At 41.4% G+C, this 20,364-nt stretch overlaps 1 protein-coding gene across 12 annotated transcripts in view; it reads left to right on the top strand.

Moving 5' to 3' along the window:
* The window catches only part of LOC126237492 (fibronectin type 3 and ankyrin repeat domains protein 1-like), a 66,263-nt gene extending 46,294 nt beyond the window's left edge, over positions 1–19,969 (top strand). For 9 of the 12 annotated variants that reach the window (XR_007545088.1, XR_007545083.1, XR_007545085.1 and 6 more), the window contains 2 exons: positions 937–8,554; positions 19,699–19,969. Coding sequence is in view for 1 of the 12 variants with exons in the window: in XM_049947643.1 (XP_049803600.1) it covers positions 19,699–19,705 (7 nt within the window). In the remaining 11 variants the exon portion in view is untranslated. The remainder of the gene's footprint in view (positions 1–936; positions 8,555–19,698) is intronic. The other 3 variants (XR_007545080.1, XR_007545079.1, XM_049947643.1) reach the window with 3 other exon arrangements.
* Positions 19,970–20,364: the final 395 nt, after the last annotated feature.

The following is a 20,364-nucleotide window of genomic DNA, read 5'->3' as shown; positions in this document are numbered from 1 at the left end:
TTCAATTTGTTTGAATCAATTCTGGAAACATTTTTCCTACTTTGATGTTCATACCTGAGAAATATCCTTTTGGAAAGATTCAACAACTATGTGATGTGATAACGACTGCTGTCCACATGTGTTTTCTTTTTCATTAGGTGATAAAGCAGATGAATATTGGCAAATAGAATGAAATCAGTGTTTCCCTGCATCAAATACTTAAGTTCTCGATGTGCTGTGTGACAGCTGGCATTGTCACGATGAAGACCAGTGTGACGTTTTTTTGTTGTTTATCCAGATTTCATCAGTGACTTGTCACAAACTAAGTGTTTTGTACCATTTGTATTAAATATCCTTTGAATCTGTAAAGTAATGCTCATGATGTGTCCAGTGTTACTAATGAAACAAGCCACCATCTTCTTGCAAATGCTACACGAAGAAACCACTTTTCAGGTCACGTTGGAACACGTCAACAGTTTATCATTGCTTAATGGCTAGCTCTAACAAATGTATACTATGTTTATCTCCTATTATGGAGTTGTATATTAATTTTCCATTTCTTCAGTCATATTTTTGGACATTTCTTATACCAGTTGACACAAGCTCAGCTTGCCTTTGAGCTTCTCTCATGTTACGTGCCGTCCGTCAGCAGCACAGGTAAATGTTCGTACAGAATCAGTGGCAATGCAGTCTTCAACAACACCAGGAATAAATACGGTTTAGTTATTTCGTATTTGCAGTAGAGTAGGAAGCATACATGATTCAACTTGTAGGAGACTCGTGTTGTATAGGGTGCAAAATTTAGTACACAATCTCTGATAGGGTGCAAAATTTAGTACACAGAGTTGACATGTCTGACAGTGATGTTGTCTCTAGCCTGGCAAGGGCATAGTGTCAGTTTGAATGTAGGTGATAGTTACAGCTACTTCATTCCATGCTACTGCAATTCTATTCCAGATGTTGCGGTATTGGCTTGAATGTGCCCACAAGTGAACTTCTGGAGAAGAAAATCCAGTGGTAGGCACTGGAGTACTTCTACCTCAGCATCCTGTGTTCCTCAAGCTGCCCTACACCAGACAAGCCAGATCCACGTGCAACACCTGCAGCAACATGGACATGACGTCGAATGGAACTTTCGTATCAGAATAACGTCGTCCGGCCGAGTGTATCTGGGCCTCCAGCCCAGCTGAGATTACTTGCACTGTGGATGAGCTTCTCATCAGCTGGATTGAGGCCTATCCTGTGCTGATATCAGTACAGGCTTCTGATGTGATCACCATCGCACAATGCCTCCGCTTCAGTTCGGACTTCAGCCAGAGCACTGATGGGGCCTCGGTGCCAGCTGCCTCCTCCAAATGCACCATCTACAAGGTGTGCCATAGGTATGCTACTTCCTGCCAGCCTCGTGCTCTCAGTTGTGGAACAACATTCGTTCCTGTGGAGGTGCTTCACACCAGTGGGGCCCTAGCCCTCCATTGTCTCAGGAGGTCACAGGTCACACCAGGTCTGGGTCACCACTGTCAGTACATGTACTGGCTGCTAGTCCACACCAGCTGAGGTGACACTACCCACTCAGCAAGTCTGCTCCGACCAGCTGCCATCACCATTGCCGACATCGCATTCTGCTGCCAACGTGGCCGACATTGCAGTCTACCACCGTAGTGGTTCCCGACTGCAGGCACTCACAGACTCCGATGTATAGAATGTGTAGTCAAGAAAGCTGTTTATGGTCTGAGAGCATTCTCTGGTCTTGCTGACTCCACAGACCCATCTTTACTCTCTCTCTCTCTCTCTCTCTCTCTCTCTCTCTCTCTCTCTCTCTCTCTCTCTCTCTCCAAGATCACCTGCGTTCAACATCCTGATGGTCAGGTGGCCTTCCTGGTGTCACTGGATGACTACGTAGTGGTCATCAACCCAGGCATTCTGGCATCAGAAATTGTGCTGGAAACCGGTGAGCAACATCATAAGGCATCAATCTATGATGACACTTTCTCAAGTGAGTGGCAGCGTGTGTGTTTTATGAATGCATGTGGTTCTTGTAGCCTTCGTTCCTCAAGTTTGTCCTCATTCCTGTTTCTTATTATTTCTGGCATAGTTTCTGGTCGCATCGGTGACCCAGATGGGGGCTAACAGTTGCGGTTCACGTGTGGTCCCTTCTCTCCGAACTGGAGTCCTTCCCTTTACCACCTCTACTTGTGGACCGTTCACATATGCCTCCATGGTGTACGCCTCGGCCGCAATTTCGTCTGGACCTTTTGCATGGCCCTAAGGACTCCGTTAACCCCACTGCTCTCCGCTGTCACTTCCTCTCAATTCTTGACATGTTCCGGGGCTCTGAAGTGGTTCACACTGACGGCTCAATGGCTGATGGTCACGTAGGCTTCACATATGTTCATGGAGGACTTACTGAGCAGCACTCCTTGCCAGTTGGCTGCAGTGTTTTCACTGCAGAGCTGGCAGCCAAGTCTCATGCTCTTGAGTACATCCGCGAATCATTTCTCCTGTGTACTGACTCATTGAGCAGCCTACAAGCTATCAACCAGTGCTACACTCGCCACCCTCTGGTTGTGTCCATTCCATGGTGTTTGTGTGGACCCCAGGACATGTCGGTATCTCTGGCAACGAACTTGCCGACAGGCTGGCCAAACAGGCGATGCGGAAACTACTTCTAGAGATAGGCATCTCCGAAGCTGACCGGCGTTCTGTCTTACACCGCAGGGTTTTCTGGCTTTGGGAGATGGAATGGCATAACAGTATGCACAACAAACTGCATGCCATTAAGGAGACTGTGAATGTGTGGGAGTCTTCCCTGCAGGCCTTTTGCAGCGAATCAGTTGTCCTATGCCAGCTCTGCATTGGCCATACGTGGCTAACCCATGGTTACCTACTCCGTCCCGAGGACCCACCTCAGTGTCGCTGTGGCTCCCAAATGAGTCGTCCGCCTCTTGCTTGGCTGCCCACTTTTAGCCGCTCTGCGGCAGACTTTTAACTTTCTAAGCATTTTCTATCAAGAATAGCTGGAATAAAGAATTAGACTTACTATCCCAATAATATTATGAGAAGGAAAGTTGCTACTCACCATATAACGGAGATGCTGAGTCACACATAGGCACAACAAAAAGACTCTCACAGTTACAGCTTTCGAGCGTTAAGGCCTTCATCAAAACACACACACACACACACACACACACACACACACACACACACACACACACCCTGGATTTTCCATTGTTTGACTTACTATCCTAATTTGCACTAATTACATACAGTAATAACTTTTTATAATTGTGGCTATCAGAGTACAATTGTATTTTTTAAAAAAAACATATTTTTAATAGTTCTAATAAAATAATCACCCATTACACTCAGGAGTTACATTTTAAATAGACTAAAAATAAATTTATGAAAAAGTGCAAATTTATTATTGGTAACTTATGTATATTTCCACTTAAATTTTACAAAAGTATCATTCTTTAGTGAAATATGTATTTTTGAAATTTTATATAGATGTGAACCCATACTTGGGGAATTAGTTAACAATTATGTGAAGTGTTGTGTATAATGTTTTGAAAACATTTTGGAGATGCACTTTTTGCAAAATTAAAAATTGAAATTCTCATTCACATTTGAAAAAAATTTCCATCTGAAATCCATAATGTGCTGTAAAAGCCAGGGTGAAATAATGACAATATTATGAAAAGGATAGATTGCCACTCACCATACAGTGGCGATGGTGAGTCACAGACAGGCACAGCAAAAGTACTGCTAAACACACACACACACACACACACACACACACACACACACACACGGGATAGGGTTGTGACATTGCGAAACGTGTGACAGATTATCTGTTGATAGCATTATTACCTGCAACAAATAAAAATAATTTGAAAGCCAATAGCTTCTATCTCTACTACTAATGTCCTTACTACGTTGCTCAAGTTTTCTCCATTCAGTTTCTTCACAGGCAATAGATGTATAGCTTTTCCTAAAAGAAGAAAGTGTGGTGTACTGAGATACTACACAAAAAGAGTTGGCAACAGTTGGTACCAGGAGTACCATGAACATCTATCCACAGCAGAAACATCGTTGCATTCAAACCATTCACACTGCTGCGATAATCACACCGTCTGGAGCTGCAGCATCACCAGGAAGAGAGACGTGTGCTTAAGCAACTGTGTACACACATACGTTGTCATTTGCAAGTTGTAAGTCAGTCCAAGTCTTGCTAGGGAGTTCCTACAGAGTGTTTGTCACGTCTTCAAGTCGTCGAGTGAGATATAAACAGTGGCCGATAGGTAGATAGTGGTTAGTCCTCACCAGAAAGAGAATAGTGAATAGAATTATCATGCATGGACAGAGACTGCATGCCTAGAGATTTAAACTGTTCTTCGAATAGTACATAAAGACAGAAGATCAGTTTTCTTCCAACTTTAGTTCAGAAAACATTATTTAATTTGTCTTCATGGAACTGTTGTCAACACAAGACGGAGAGGTTAAACTCGCATTCTAAAATATCTGTAACTGCGTTACCAATGTCAAGTAATATTTTCACTATTCTGCATCACTGTCATTGGGTGTGTGCTCCCTTAGAACCCATGCATCCATCATACCAGGACCCGTTATTAGTCTTCTTCAGCAGCAGTGAGATTTTCATCAGTCTATACCACCACCCACAACAGAAAGTATGCTTTGAATCATGAATACATGTGCACTTTTTGCTATATGAGCAGTATCCAAAGCACCTAGTAATATTTCTTCCTTTACAATCTACGTATGGCGTGATGTGAATCTCATCTAGCGTAAAGGTCATCAACAGCACATATGGTTTCAGACATGAAACTTCATCCTTCAGGTGACTTAAGAAATTTAGATTACTTGGCTTCTCATTTACATTCTAGCTAAGCTTCCTTAATAAATTGGGATGAGGTAAAATGAAAAAACCTAATTATTGTAAAAGCTTGTAAGGATGTGGAGAAATAGAAAAAAAAATGGAACAGAGAATCAACATTTTGGATCAAATTTAAGACGAGCCATGGACTGATGAGACAATGCAGTTTGTGCCTTCAGGAGTGAAACAAACCTTTTCTTACTCTCTGGGGTTGTTAATCTTCCAAGGAGTGAGCATCTGGCATGTGTAAATCACTCCGATACTAATTAAGTCTGCACATAACTTCAGCACATTTTCAACTTAACTTAATACTCTTACTGTCTTTGTAAGTGTGTTTGCAACAATCTCTTCGCCCTTCATACACAGTTTAACATGGAGGCTTCTGCAAATTAATACAAACTGAAGAGCCAAAGAAACTGGTACACCTGGCTAATATTGTGTAGAGCCCCGTGAACATGCAGAAGTGCCACAACACAGCATAGCATGGACTCGACTAATGTCTGAAGTAGTGCTGGAGGGAACTGACACCATGAATCCTGCAGGGCTGTCCATAAATCTGTAAGAGTATGAGGCAGTGGAGACCTCTTCTGAACAGCACGTTGCAAGGCATCCAAGATATGCTGAATAATGTTCATGTCTGGGGAGTCTGGTAGCCAGAAAAAGTATTTAAACGCAGAAGAGAGTTGCTGCAGCCACTCTGTAGCAATTCTGGATGCATGGGGTGTCGCTTTGTCCTGCTGGAATTGCCCAAGTGAGAAGGAATGCACAATGGACGTGAATGGATACAGGTGATCAGACAGTATGCTGACATATGTATCACCTGCCAGAGTTGTAGCTAGATGTATGAGGGGTACCATATCACTCCAAGTGCACACGCCCCACACCATTACAGAGCATCCACCAGCTTTAACAGTTCCCTGCTGACATCTAGGGTCCATGGATTCGTGAGGTTGTCTCCATACCCATACACATCCATCTGCACAATACACTTTCAAACGAGACTCGTCCAACCAAGCAACATGTTTCCAGTCATCAACAGTCCAATGTCAGCATTGACGGGCCCAGGCGAGGTGTTGAGCTTTGTGTCGTGTAGTCATCAGGGGTACACGAGTGGGTCTTCAGCTCCAAAAGCCCATACCAATGATGTTTCGGTGAATGGTTTGCACATCGACACTTGATGATGGCCCAGCATTGAAATCTGCAGCAATTTGCAGAAGGGTTGCACTTCTGTCATGTTTAATGATTCTCTTCAGTCATTGTTGGTCCCGTTCTTGCAGGATCTTTCTCCAGCCGGAGCGATGTTGGAGATTTGATATTTTACCAGATTCCTGATATACACAGTACACTTTTGAAATGGATGTACGGGAAAACGCCCACTTCATCGCTACCCCAGAGATGGTGTAACCCATCACTCATGCACCAACTTTAAAACCACGTTCAGACTCACTTAAATCTTGATAACCTGCCGTTATAGCAGCAGTAACCAATTTAACAACTGCACCAGACATTTGTTGTCTTGTAAAGGTGTTGCTGACTGCAGAGTCGTATTTTGCCTGTTTATATATCTCTGTATTTGAATATGCGTGCCTATACCAGTTTCTTTGGCTCTTCAGTTTTTACACACACACACACCATACGGAGTTTTTTCAAAGTTAAATCCAGGAACTGTACATAATCTTTTTGCAGGACTTCTCTCCACTGTTCATTCACTGTATTAATTTAACTTTTTTTCCTGAGGTTATTAATGTGTTTAAGAACTGGGAAAGGAAATGAAAAGAAAATTATTCTGGAAACATTTTGAAATTAAATACTTTCACTTACACATTGTCTATCATCTTACTTCAAACACATCTTCTATAGCAAAGTGAGATCCGTACATGTCACTAACTTAAAAAATTTTGTTATTCATAATACAAAAAATGCCAGTTATCATCTTTTAGGATCAGAATTTTTCTGATGCTAGATTTACATTTCTACTTCCTGTAGAGAGTTGAAATTAAATAAACTGGTAGCTCTGTCACATACAGTTTTATGTAGCTTATGCACTGTAGAGTTAACATGTATTGAAACTACTCTGAGGAATAAAAGGCATTTGCACAACATGTTCAATGAAACTGTGCACTGATAATATAACCTTCGTCGTTCTACAGTACGATCCAAAATAATATCCGCACTTACAAATTTTACGTAATGTATGTTGAAGCAACAACAAAGAAGCTGTATGTTATTAGTTTACTGATATTTTTTAAGTGAAAATAAGTTTTACAAAACATATTATGTCAAAATTAAAATGTGTTTCCACCTTATTCCTTTTTATGGACTTGAGCTGGATCTCTTTTTGACTTGACAAATTTTTCACATGTACCACGTTCAGTTTCATAGCATCAGATATGAACAGTTTCCTCAATTGTTTCAATTCTACCTCTGTGCCATTCATACAGCAATATTTAGTTAGTTTCTGAGACATAATTGCCCACAGATTCTTGGTGGGCTTCATGTCGGGAGAATTTGGGAGCTACCATAACTTCTCAATAGACAGATCTGTGCAACGCACCTGAACAACCCTGAGACTGTGACTGTTAGCACTGTCATCTTGTAAAACAAATGGCCCTAGGTTTCTCCACTGAAATGATCCTTTGCAGTATATAATACCTCATTATTAAGGATATCACAGTATTTTAACCTTGTAATTAAATGTACACAAATCTCAATTCTCCATCCTCCTTTAGTACTGTAGTGTCGCGTAATAGTAAAGAGTTGGAAACGTGGAATATTGTCAAAGTTTCGTTGCCTATGCCGAGAGCCAGAGGCAGTAGGTTAGCCAAGAGGTAAGAGGATTGCACATGTATCGGAATGTGTCATCACCCAGGGGCAGTGGCCTGATTACACACAACAGGCGAGAGAGAATTGCTTAGCACACGGGTTTGTGTTAGACGGATACTTTCGTAGAGTGTAAGACATAGGTATAGCGTCAGCTGTACTGCATTTCATAACTTCACGTAAGTCTGCCATAACAACACATAACTCTGTCACAAGAACACCTAAGGGGCGAGTACGACAGATAAATCAGCAGTATAAGTGGAACAAATGCGATCATTACAAATGAGCATGACATCAGGACGTCGCTCGTGCTTCCTTTAAATACACCAGCTTTGATAGCAACAGGGAGCAACAGGGCACTCGCAGTTAGATGTATACTGGGACACTGCGTAGCGCTCAGCACGGTGATCGACATGTTAATCTTTATTAAGGAGATGTTGCAGTAAGGGTGGCCCATCCAGCAGCAGACGTGAGGGGACAGTACCAGCTCTGGTCCTCTCTGCTGCCGCTGTCAGTCATCAACCCAGGATTAGCAGACATCATGGCAGACTCGCTCGCCGCCAATGCTGACCACATGAGTGAGCCGTCGTCGAGATCGTGCGGGACCTAGGCTCTGTGTATCCGCTGTCACAATTGGGTGAGCCGACGACGCTGGGGGATTGCAGCCCGTTCTGCCCGTCCACCGCGGACAAGCCACCAGGAGGAGCAGGGAAGAAGACGGGGTGAGATAGAGTACACTCCACACTACGAGAACGCCTCTCCTGCCGACAGCGCCGGGACTCCAACCCAGAGCTCCTACGCGCAGCGGCCTGCTATCCGCCGCCGAGCGAGCCGGCCAGCCGGGCACCGCCAGCGACCAAAGTAAGGGCATTCCACCCGCTACGTCACAGCACGCGGCACTGCGCTAGCAAGACTGGTGCAGCTCAGAGCTGGTGTCATCGCTCCGAGTCAGCGAGGAGTCGGGGAAGGTCGTTGATATCACCAAGCTCAGCCAGCATGTGTTATGCGGGCCACATTGTACTCGGCAGGAATAAAGGTGTCATGAATTAATAATGTTTCTTTGGGGTTTCTGATGTGTCCACAGTCATTTCCTAGCATCCTGTCAACTGGAGAGGTCACCGCTCGGCTTGCAGTCCACCGTAGGCTACAGAACACATTGCTCCTCATAGCATTATACTTTACTGAACTTCTCCATTTCCACAACACGATCGTTCTTCAGTTCCTCTCCTAGCTCCATCCACAATTTCAGACCACCGTCATTGCAACACACATTAAATTTCTTCTCATCCAAAAAAATCTTTCTTTTCCAGTCCTCAGATGTCCAGTATCGATAAAGATTCAGAAACTTCATTCTTTCTTCACCATGCATTTTTGTTAGGTGGGCTTTCTTTGCAGGATGTGTTTTTGTAAGTTTGAGATCAGAAATGCATCTTAACACTGTATGCTTTTAAGATTGGGCAAACGTTCAGGATATCAACTTCACATCAGTCTGCTTTGTACTCAGTTTCTGTCATGCTTTGCTATCATTTCCATTGCCCTGCACAGTCTGGGACTGCAGATTTTTGTCTGACCTCCTTTTTACCTCAGACTTCTGTATCCAGTTTCAGCTTGTTTCTTCAATACATTTCCCACGGTTTTGCGAGCATCCTTCAGCTATGAGTTCCAAAATCACCCCCTGCTTCCTTGTAGAAATGACTATCTCTTTCTTTTTGATAATTAACTATGTAAATGTAAAGTTTTTGTTGTTTCTGTTATTACAGCACAGTAGATAAATATGAAAACTGCCTGGGTATTTACTGTATTTTCCACACAATTCTTCGTAAAATGCAAAGTTGTCCATAGCAAACAACATCTAACAAAAAAGTGAAGGGAAGACAGAATAGAGACATCTGGTCGAGTGTAATGAAAGTTCCAACATATAAGTGCCATCTAGTACAAAGAGACTGTGGTTGTTACGTGTGTGTGTGTGTTCGATGAAGGCCTTTTTGGCTGAAAGCTTACTTGCTTGACAATTTTTTTGTTGTGCCTATCTTCAACTCTGCTTCTCTGCTGTATGGTGTGAGTAGCAATCTATCCTTTTCGTAATATTGTCATTAAGTTATATATATTTCAGTCTTCATTGTATCAAGTAGAAAGCTGGCTTTTTTAGGGATACATACCATACAGTATTTGTTTGGTAATTACTTAAACATTAGCTGGTATGAATACCAAAGGTTCATAAATATGATAATCTAAAGCAGAGTTCATGAGCTGAGGCAAGAAAGGTCAATAATTTATTAATGAATTTAAGATAAGTGAAAATAGTCAAAATGCTTACTGGGAATATTATTTTGTAGTGTACCATAATTTATTGTTGCTTACCACCCATATGCACTAAAATTAACTTTGCTTTCTGTATCATCAGTGTAGCTGAATAATTCGAACCACAGAAAGTTCTGGTGGAATGAAGTTCACCTGTTGAATAGCATGAGTCCACTTCTTCCTCAGTTCAGAATCACTTGGAAGTTTGAACACAGATATCTTTTCTCCATCCTTTTGTTCCCTGTACAGTGTGGAACACACGCACATTGATCATAGTGACGCAAAGAGCACAAAACAATACTTCATAGTTGTGAAAGAGACTTATAGTAATAACAACACTTTCAGCAACTATCAGCCCAACAGCAATCCATTTGCAGTAAAATCTCTTCTCCTGAACATGTACTTGTATATGTTATGGTTATATCTGTGTTTGAATGCATTTAAAAATTTTGTGATTCAAATCATAGATGATGTTGCATTTGTGGACGAGGCTTGTGTAGGAATATAAAGAAGACACTTGCTATAGTTTAAGTATGTGATTAGTGAATATGTTAAAATTATTTTTGTTTTCAAGGAAAATGTAGTGTGGTAATGTTTTTAGTGTAGGTTAGTCTGAAAATATGCTGATAATTTTGCAAAGCAGAGAGTACAGCGGCCTGTTCTGCATGCAATGCTTGGGCAGCACTTTTCAGATGGACATGACATAAATCGTGCGAGTATATCTGAGGCTCCAGCCCAGCCCAAGATAACTTGCAAGGGGGGCGGGGAGAGGGGGGGGGGTGTTCTCTCAGCCAGCTGGCATCAGACCTCTCCTGTTCTGACTAGTGCAGGCTTCTGGTTGATGTCGTTATGTGCCTCCATTCCGATCCTGAGTTCAGTTCCAGCCGCATCACTGATGCACCCTCAGTGCCAGACGACTGCCCACTCCAACTGCAGTGGGTACGAGATGCAGTCACAGGCCACAAGCCCACTAGATCCAGTTAGCCTGGTGCTCTCAGGTTTTGAACAGGGTCCACTGTGGTTACCAGCCTCCAGCACTCCATCATCTCCAGAGATTGTGGGTTCATCCCATGTCACACCAGCCCTGGTTTGCTGCCATTCGGTCTGCCAACAGTACATGTGGGTTGATACCTTTCTGTGGCAGGCTGAGATGGCACTATTGATTCTGCAAGGCTGCTGCTAGCTGCAGTCCCATTAAGGCACCAGTGTGGCTGACGTCACATTCTGTTGCCTCGACAGTTCCTGACTGACGACACTCCCCATCTTTGCTGTATAAAATGAGTTGTCAGTAAAGTCATTTAGCCTTTGGCACCTAGCTGTTGTCACCCACTCGATGAGGTCACAACCATATTTGAAATATTGACAGCCAGGTGGCCATCCTATTATCCCTGGGTGACCATGTAGTGGTCTGCAACTCAGGCCACTACATCGACTTCATCAATTGTAGCGGCTCGCAAGTGATGCGGTGCCATTCTCTCGGTAACCCGTGATGAGATGTTATTGGGTAAGACATTTGGAGAACATGCTGGCCAGGGCAGCAGTCAAACACCATTTCTATTGAGTTAGGTCAGGACATCACAGGAAACATGCAGTCTTGCATCATTATCATGCTAAAAGATAACATGAGAACACCTCAAATATAGGACACAACTTGTCAAATGTGAAGTGGGTCTGGGGTGTAGGGCCACTTCTTTGTGGGACTGGTTCTGGAGAGGGAGTGGGAGTGGGCTGTTGGCAGAATAGACAAACAGCATCAAAAGTGAAAATGTTTCAGTAATACATGGGGTGTCTCAGTGGAGACAGTGGCCAGATCCCCTCACAGCATGTGGTAAGGACATTGTGAAATTGTGGCAAGCTGATAGCCTCCAGGCTATGACATTGGTGCCCAGGAATGCTGACTACAGGCTCTTACACAATGGCATCCGCCCCAGTTAGCATCACAAGGCCACTTGTAGACAGAGCACTTACGACTGCTGGCTTGCAGGGGATGCTACCCTCCAGGGATTGAATCTGTCTCGCGAGTGAGAGTGCATGGCACCTGCTGCCCTCCAAGATGGTAGTTTGGTCACTATGGGAATCGGCAAGGTGGTATCCCACCAGTGGAGAAGCACAAAGTCCAAGGGCACCTGGCATAGTCTCCTCATCCTTGTAAGCACTGCTGCTGAACTGCTGATGCCTCTGCTAAAATTAATGGTTATTTATACTGATTCATGACCCACTGTTCCAGTCACATTTGGGGTAACAAATCTTGTGTCATGGTGATGTTGCAACTGCTCAGCTTGTCCTCTTAATCCATTTTGTGTTCAATAAACGGACTGTTACTACAACCAGAATACTGACACTTTACACCTGCTGGCTGTCTTCAACTGTTGCGGGTGAACTACTGATTGCTGCAGTAAAGCCCAAAAAATTATGGTGGGGCAACATTACATCCATCATCTGGAAGACCAGTCCCCAGATCTCTACCGTAGACTTGTCTGTAACAAAACTCAGTATACATGGACAAAAATTTACAAAATTTACAAGTTTCTATGTTGAGAACTTGGTGGTTTGAACTGCAAGGCTCAGAGGCTGAGAATTTACTCTACCTTTGGCTCCAAGTTTGTTTGCTCCATAATTATCCTAATTCTTTCTTTTCATGTAGTATATAACATTTTCCACTCTCACTCTCAACTCCTGAAAGTTTTACAGCACAACTTGCAACTGCTGTTGTTACCTAATGCTACACATTTGGACATGCCACCTTGGAATTTCCATGTGTTGCTTAACCTTTCACACATTTCTCAGGGTCCCCGCATCCTTCTCTTTAGCATTTCACATCTAACACACAACGAAACATATCTCTCATCACTGTGTACATGTCCATAAAATCTCTTTTTTCATTTTTCATTCACAAGCTAAGAATGTCACTGAAAAACTCTTTCTCTCTTAATAAATTATCCTGAACAAGTCATCTGTAACAGCACATGATCTGCCCCATTAAACTCTGATGTTGGGTACCTCTTTTCTCTCTATCTCTCTATCCAGTTGTTTAGAACATCATTTGGAACTTTATCCCTGTGACTGCAACATTTCCTCTTATCCTTTCGTAGAAAATACATTCTCAAACCCATCCTCACACATGAACCACATACCACATTGATATGTAGTCCCATTTGTTTCTCTCACTGTAGGGTTAATCACAGAGTGAATTTGTCTCAAATTGCTTGGCTTTCTGATGCCTCTGCTCCCCCGAAGCAACTTCCTAATGCCCAGTGGCATACAAATAAAATCTTAACATGTTTTCTTGCAGTTTAATCAATTTGTCCCTTAAGACAGATAAATCTAGCAACAGTGCTCCACTGGCGGCAGTTGCCTCTAGCTTGAATGTTCTCCCTTCAGGCTTCACTTTGCATCACAGAAGGTTAATGTTGGCATGATGTTCAGACAGCAAGTGTACTCTCAGGTTTGTCTTGTACCCTTTCTATCTTACCCACATCATACACGTTAAACTGCGGCTGCATTGTCAGTAGCTTGCTACATGCATCAGCAGTTCACTCTTCAAGGCGGAGTCTTAGCACTTCTGCTACTTTAATACTAGAAACCTTTTTTACACGCCTTAAAATATTCCACCGTTTCAGCTCTGTCATTAACTTTACAAACACATCTCCTCTTTCCCTGCTCCTGAGGAAATGTATGTGTCTGAACCAATTCTCCCACATCATCTGCAACATAACTACATAACTATCAACGTGCAAAATATGTTTGAAAAGGGTTATACGAGGTATTCTGTGTATTAACTGTAATTACTGGTATCACGAAAAATGCGTCAAACTTAACCTGAAATACTTTAACAGTGAAGAACAGTGGACATACCGCCAGTGCATCATACAAGCAACTGAATCCAGAGTAAACAATACTCTAAAAACGCAGGATCACATAATTACGTCATTGAAACAAGAAATAATGGACCTCAACCTGAAGCTTGAAAGCCTACTGGTGAAGTATCATGAACTATTAGTGAAGTGTAATGAACTTGAAGTGGCAGTAACCAATAAAACCACTAACAATGAACTCGTTATCCGCACACCAAACGTAAATATCCGTAACAAAAACTGGCGTTTGACGGGACAATATCTTATGCAAAAATTAACCCAAAGTGAACAATCCGCCACAAAGTGTATGAATAATCCGCCGACGAACATAATGTCTCAAGCACCAATATATGTGCAGAACAAAAACGAAAGAAATTCCAGAACGTTACATAGCAAGAAAATCTCAGAAAAAATGAAAGTACTAATATTAAGTGACAGTCATGGAAGAGACTGTGCTCAAATACTGCAAGACAAACTAGGGCCCTCATACCAGGTAAAAAGCATAGTAAAACCTGGCGCCCCACTAAAAGAAGCGATAAAAAACGCAGAATATTTGACAAGAAGCTTCGGTACACGTGATACTTTGATTGTAATAGGGGGTTCTAACGACATAGACAAACCTCTCGATCTAATGTTGAAGCATGTGGTAGAACCATTGGAACCAATACTCACTCTAAGTCACAAAATGAATATCATTATCCATCCTATACCCAGGAGATATGATGTTCAAAATTTAAATAGTTAAATTAATACTGCAAACTTCCACCTGATACAGGCTCTGAATTTAGCTAAACACGCGTACAAAAAAATAATTGCTGTGAACTTTGAAATAGAGAGACTAGCCAGAAACCACTTCACAACACATGGCTTACACCTAAACAAATGTGGCAAGGAGATTATCTGCAATAGACTGGCCTTCCTGACAACTATGGGGGACAATAAGAAACCATAAACAGACGCTAATAAGCAATTGGATAAAGACAAACAAGATGGGAAATAAAAAGAGTAATAGTGGCCATACTGTGCAAACTACACTAGACAAATGGGTCACGAAGTCACAGAGACGAAACACAAACCCCCTGACCCCTCAAAAAGGTCAGGAACGTGAAAGGATCAATAATGTGATGGTGAACATTATCGAGACATCCCTCCAGAATGTCAATGTGATGCCTCAACAGTGTGAAGTGCATGTGGATACTTTTCAGGCCCACCTGGAAGATGAGATGGCTGCCAAGGACGGCCAACAGAACCAGCACAACTGCTCAGAAGTCAACATACCTGGAATACAGCACAATTTAAACTAAAGGTCAGTGACACAGTAAATATGACTTCGAGCCCCCTGAGTAATCCCCACTCAGACCTGAAAATCTATTATTACAATGTCCAATCCTTGAGCAACAAAACTGATGACTTAAGCATTTTGCTGACCAGTGAACTCAGTGATATCTCAGTAGTATGCCTAGGAGAGCACTGGCTCTGCACTGATGTGGTTAAGCTAATCTCACTACCCAACTTCAAACTGTGTGAACACTACTCCAGATCAAATGATGGACATGGTGGGGTTGCCATCTTCATCAAACAACACATTGGATATAGCCCACTTCCTACCCTAAAGGAAAGAGGAACAGATAAGATCTTTGAATGTGCAGCCATAAAGCTTACAGATCTAAATCTAATTGTAGCTACAATCTACCGTCCCCCCTCCAGTAGTATTAATGATTTTCTGTTACAAATGGACTTGTTTCTATCCAAAATAAGTCAGAGGAAACAGGATGTGATTATATGTGGTGACTTTAATATAGACTTTCTCACCCACAACAGAAACAGGGAAACATTGATTAACATTGCAAAAACTTATAATCTGCATGGCCTTGTAAACGAGCCCACTAGAATAACACCCACATCCAAGACAGCTCTAGATCAAATTTTTGCAAATAGAAATAAACCTAACCCAACTCTAGAAGTATACAATGCAGGATTCAGCGACCACCAAGCTGTCATTCTAAAGGTCGATGTTAGCAAAGATACCTCAAACTTTACGAAGGTTTTTCACCCAAGAGAACTTGAGCAAGCTAAATGCCCTCCTTAGTAAAGAAAAGTGGACAGAGATGTACACAGCCAATGATGTCAACATGAAATTCAACATATTTCTTGACAAAATGATCCACCTCTTTGAAGAGGCCTTTCCACAAAAACCAGTAAGAATAAATAATAATAATAGAAACAAGAGTTGGATTACACCAGCTATAAAAATCTCTTGCAAACATAAAAGAATACTCCACATGTTATGTAAACAAAGTAGTGACTCCCCCCAACTAACAGAATGCTATAAAAACTACACATGTATCCTAAGAAGAGTGATAAGACAAGCAAAAAGGATGCAGAATGATGAGTACATTGACAAATCCAGCAATAAAGTAAAAGCAATGTGGAATATCATAAAAAGGGAAAGAGGGGAAATGAAAGCTTCACACACGAACATAGAAATCAAACTCCACAATGAATCTATATCTAATCCCGAAGTTGTGGTGAACTCATTCGACAATTTCTTTACAAGCATAGCTGAAAAACTGGTCCAAAATAATCCTAACACAAATTACCAACCAGCAAACCAAAAATATCACACATGTGCAGAGTCAATTTTCATTACCAAAGTCACTGAAAATGATGTTGCAAAATCCCTCAGAGAGTTAAAAAATTCATATTCAGCTGGAATTTATGGTATCCCAGCAGCTGTAATCAAAAATTGTGAACGCACAATTGCTGAACCATTAACTCACCTCTGTGACTGTTGTTTCCAGGCAAGTATCTTCCCTGAAGCTCGGAAACTTTCTAAAGTAATTCCTGTCTTCAAAAAAGGTGATAATAAAGATATGAATAACTACAGGCCTATCTCAATCTCATCCTGCTTTTCTAAAGTTTTTGAAAAAATAATGTCCAAAAAAATGATGGACTTCATTGAAAAAAAAAGATTTACTAAGTTTAGCTCAACATGGGTTCAGAAGCAACAAATCTACTGAAACTGCAGTATATGATTGCATAAATATGCTTTTAGAACTGATAGATAGAAAACAACCCATAACAGGCATATTTCTGGATCTGTCAAAGGCTTTTGACACTGTTGACCACAAAATATTACTGGAAAAATTAGAACACTACGATATCAGAGGAATTGCAAACAACTGGATTGCTACATTCCTAACCAATTGGATGCAGAGAGTCAGCATGAAATATACTAATAGACAAAGCAACTCAATAACCGAAATACTATCTAGTAATAAAACTCTAAAGCAAGATGTTCCACAGGGCTCAGTATTGGGACCCCTACTTTTCCTCCTGTATACTAATGACTTGAGCCTGAATGTTGATGCACACAAAACAATAATATTTGTTGATGACACAACTGTACTCCTCAAAGGGGAGAATACAGAGGCTGTGTAAAAAGCTGTGAACTTGTCTACCGATCAACTCAGCAACTGGGCAAAAATCAACAGATTAACTATTAACACCAAAAAGACAGCTTCCATGAACTTCCACACAACACAAAATGCAAATTCCTCTCAGCCATCTGTCACTATAAATAACCAGTCAATAGATACCGACACTGTTTTCAAATTCCTAGGTCTGTGGGTTCAAGATAACCTGAAATGGAATACAAATACAGGAAAGGTAAATGCCAGGATTTGTACTGGCTGTTATGCATTGAATGTACTGAAAACATGTGCTAGCCTGAAAACATTAACCAGTGCATACTACGCTTACATACAAGCCCACCTAAAATATGGTGTAATATTCTGGGGAAATGCTCCAACTGCTCTGAGCACATTCAGAATCCAGAAGAGAGCAATGAGTATTATTACTGGGAGCAAACCCAGAGACTCCTGCAAACCCATCTTCAGAAAGTTGGAAATCCTTACACTGCCTTGCCTCTACATTCTTGAGACTCTAAAATTCTTCAGAAAACACATAGTGCCAACTGACCCCAGAGTTGTAAAAAATAATGAAATACGTGAACACAACACCAGGAAAAACACAAACCTGCATGTTATACGTACAAACACTCAACTGTGTAAAAAGGGAGTTTTCCACATGGGCCTCCAACTGTTCAACAATCTTCCCACTAGTATTAAGTCCATCGAAGACAACATAAAATTTAGCAAAGCCATGAAGTCATATTTGTTGTGTCACTGTTTTTACTCTTTAAATGAATACTTAGAACAGTAATCTTGCTGTTTGTGTTAAATGGAAAACATTGAGCAATATAATACATTAGGATACTATAGACTTATGTTAATATATGTTAACAATGTTAAATGATATTTTCTGACATCTGCAACACACTGTGTACCATCAGATCACATGGAATAAATAAATAAACATCAACAGCTTCACATACAGTCCCAGAGTCTTTACAATTACGTCATCGTTTGCAGTTCCCTTCTACATGATGCCACAATCAGTAGCACATGTATCTCCCTGCACATCTGGCTCAGGCTCCGTGGCCTTGTAGGAGCACTCGTACTATGTAAACAATGTGTACACAGATACTGTATAGCAAAAATTTCCTTTATTAGCACAACTGATACAGAAGCACGTGTGAATCATCAGCAAATCCTTTCTGACAACATATTCAAAGAATTTAGTTTTATAAAGATACACTGCACATGGTGCACTGTCGAGTATTGATTTTGTTGAATCCTCGTTACCAGATTATGTCGTCTCGTTATCTCTGTGAAGCTGTACCGTGGGAAGCAAGGAGAGGATGTCAGTTGGTGGCCGGTATCATCATTCTAGAACACACACTGCATGCAATTATTAACTGGGTTCTTTATTCGTAAACAAAGAGCTACTTAACTTAAGCTTGCATATGTTGTGGTATGACCTCTCCTATATAGTCCACTTTTGCCTCACTGCTGTTGAAGTACAAAGTCGACTTTGAACACTGTTATGTTCGCTATTTTCTGCCTGATTCTAAGCTAGAGGCTGTGACTGCAGTTCCATCTTGATGACATGATGGAACTCATACGATGTAACAGACTTTAACTAACTTGGTGTAACAGTGTCGAAGTAAGTGGCCCTCCTGTCCGCGGTGGCTATTGAAATAATGGTGGCCGAGAGGGCGTTGGTGGCGTGTTTCCAGCGAGTCTGTTTTTTTGCCTCTGTTGATCTTCTTGTGACCTCTTGCCACGTGGTGTGATGGCACCAGTTTACGCCAGCACAGATTGTGTCGCTCCCACAGCCCTTGAACAACACCCATTATCATGTAGTAGGGTAGGTACTATGCATTTTAATCACCCATGTCAGGAACCACACACTTATCCACTTTGGTACAGCTCAGACTCACTTCATCTGCCTCACAGTTACTTTAGATTCTACAGTTCCACATGATATGAGAGCTGATACTTATACGTTGTTAGTACTTGGCACATTAAACCAACTCCACAATGTCATTACCCTCCTCATTAATCTTTATTCTTCCCACTCATGAGATTGTCCCACCAGGCATGAAATTTTGGCCTATTACACACAGGACTGACAGGCAGTTGGATGGCAGTTAGATGTCTTGTGGAACAGGTAAAACAGACAGAGGGCTGGAGTGAGGAAAAGCCCCCACCCCTATCCATGTTTGAACCTGGGATCTCCAGGGCTTTAATCTTGTGCTCTGCTTGCAAAGACCATCATGGCTACATGTAATATGGCTCTCATTCTTAATAAAGTTGTTGTAGCAAATGTGAAAGCAAACTGTAAGGAAATATTATTAAATTTCATTTAAAAATAACAATGAAAGTTTAGTCTCCCTTTCCTCGATAAGCTGTGACTTCTCAATCAATTTGCTATCTTTTTTTGCAGATGGTGACCTGTGCTGAAGAATTATAAGATGGTGGCTGACAAACAGAAAGGAAGCTCTAGGGAGATATGGCTTTGTCACCAACTTTTCCCCTTGCTGCAATTTAAACTCATATGTGGTTTCATGAGTAAAATGTTATATGATAAGCAATTGACAAGACACACAGATTATTATACTTACAAATGCTTATGTTTATTTACTATGATATTGTATTTTCCCCAATGTTGGCGTTATGGATGTTACAAATTACAGAAAAGTAAATAAAGTTTTTCATCATTGGCATAACATTGGTGTGAGTTGTATAAAACACATTACCTGTAAAGATAAACTGTCCTCAAGTTGCCCCATTGTCAGAGGCATAGTAAATCTGTATTACCAAATGGTGCACAGTCCCAGTTCCAGATTACCTATCTAATGGCTTCCAGGGCCAAAACATTTGATTTCCAATATTGTATATTGGAGATTGAACACTCAAAAGTCAAGTGTTAAAGTTAGAAACTGTATGTGCCTTGTGGCAGTGAAACTCATAGTGCACAAATTACTCAGGCTATATCATCCAGTGTTCAATAATGAGATCATTTAGTGTCTTCAAAAAAACTTTTAACAGGCTGTTTTATACAAGGGCCATTTCAAAAGTTCTGCACACTGCACATGCCACCATTACAGTG

The sequence above is a fragment of the Schistocerca nitens genome, chromosome 2 (genome assembly GCF_023898315.1).
Source record: "Schistocerca nitens isolate TAMUIC-IGC-003100 chromosome 2, iqSchNite1.1, whole genome shotgun sequence".
NCBI classification, from domain to species: Eukaryota; Metazoa; Arthropoda; class Insecta; order Orthoptera; family Acrididae; genus Schistocerca; species Schistocerca nitens.
Note: the sequence above shows the minus strand (reverse complement) of the source record. Positions and strands in the feature narration are given on the sequence as shown.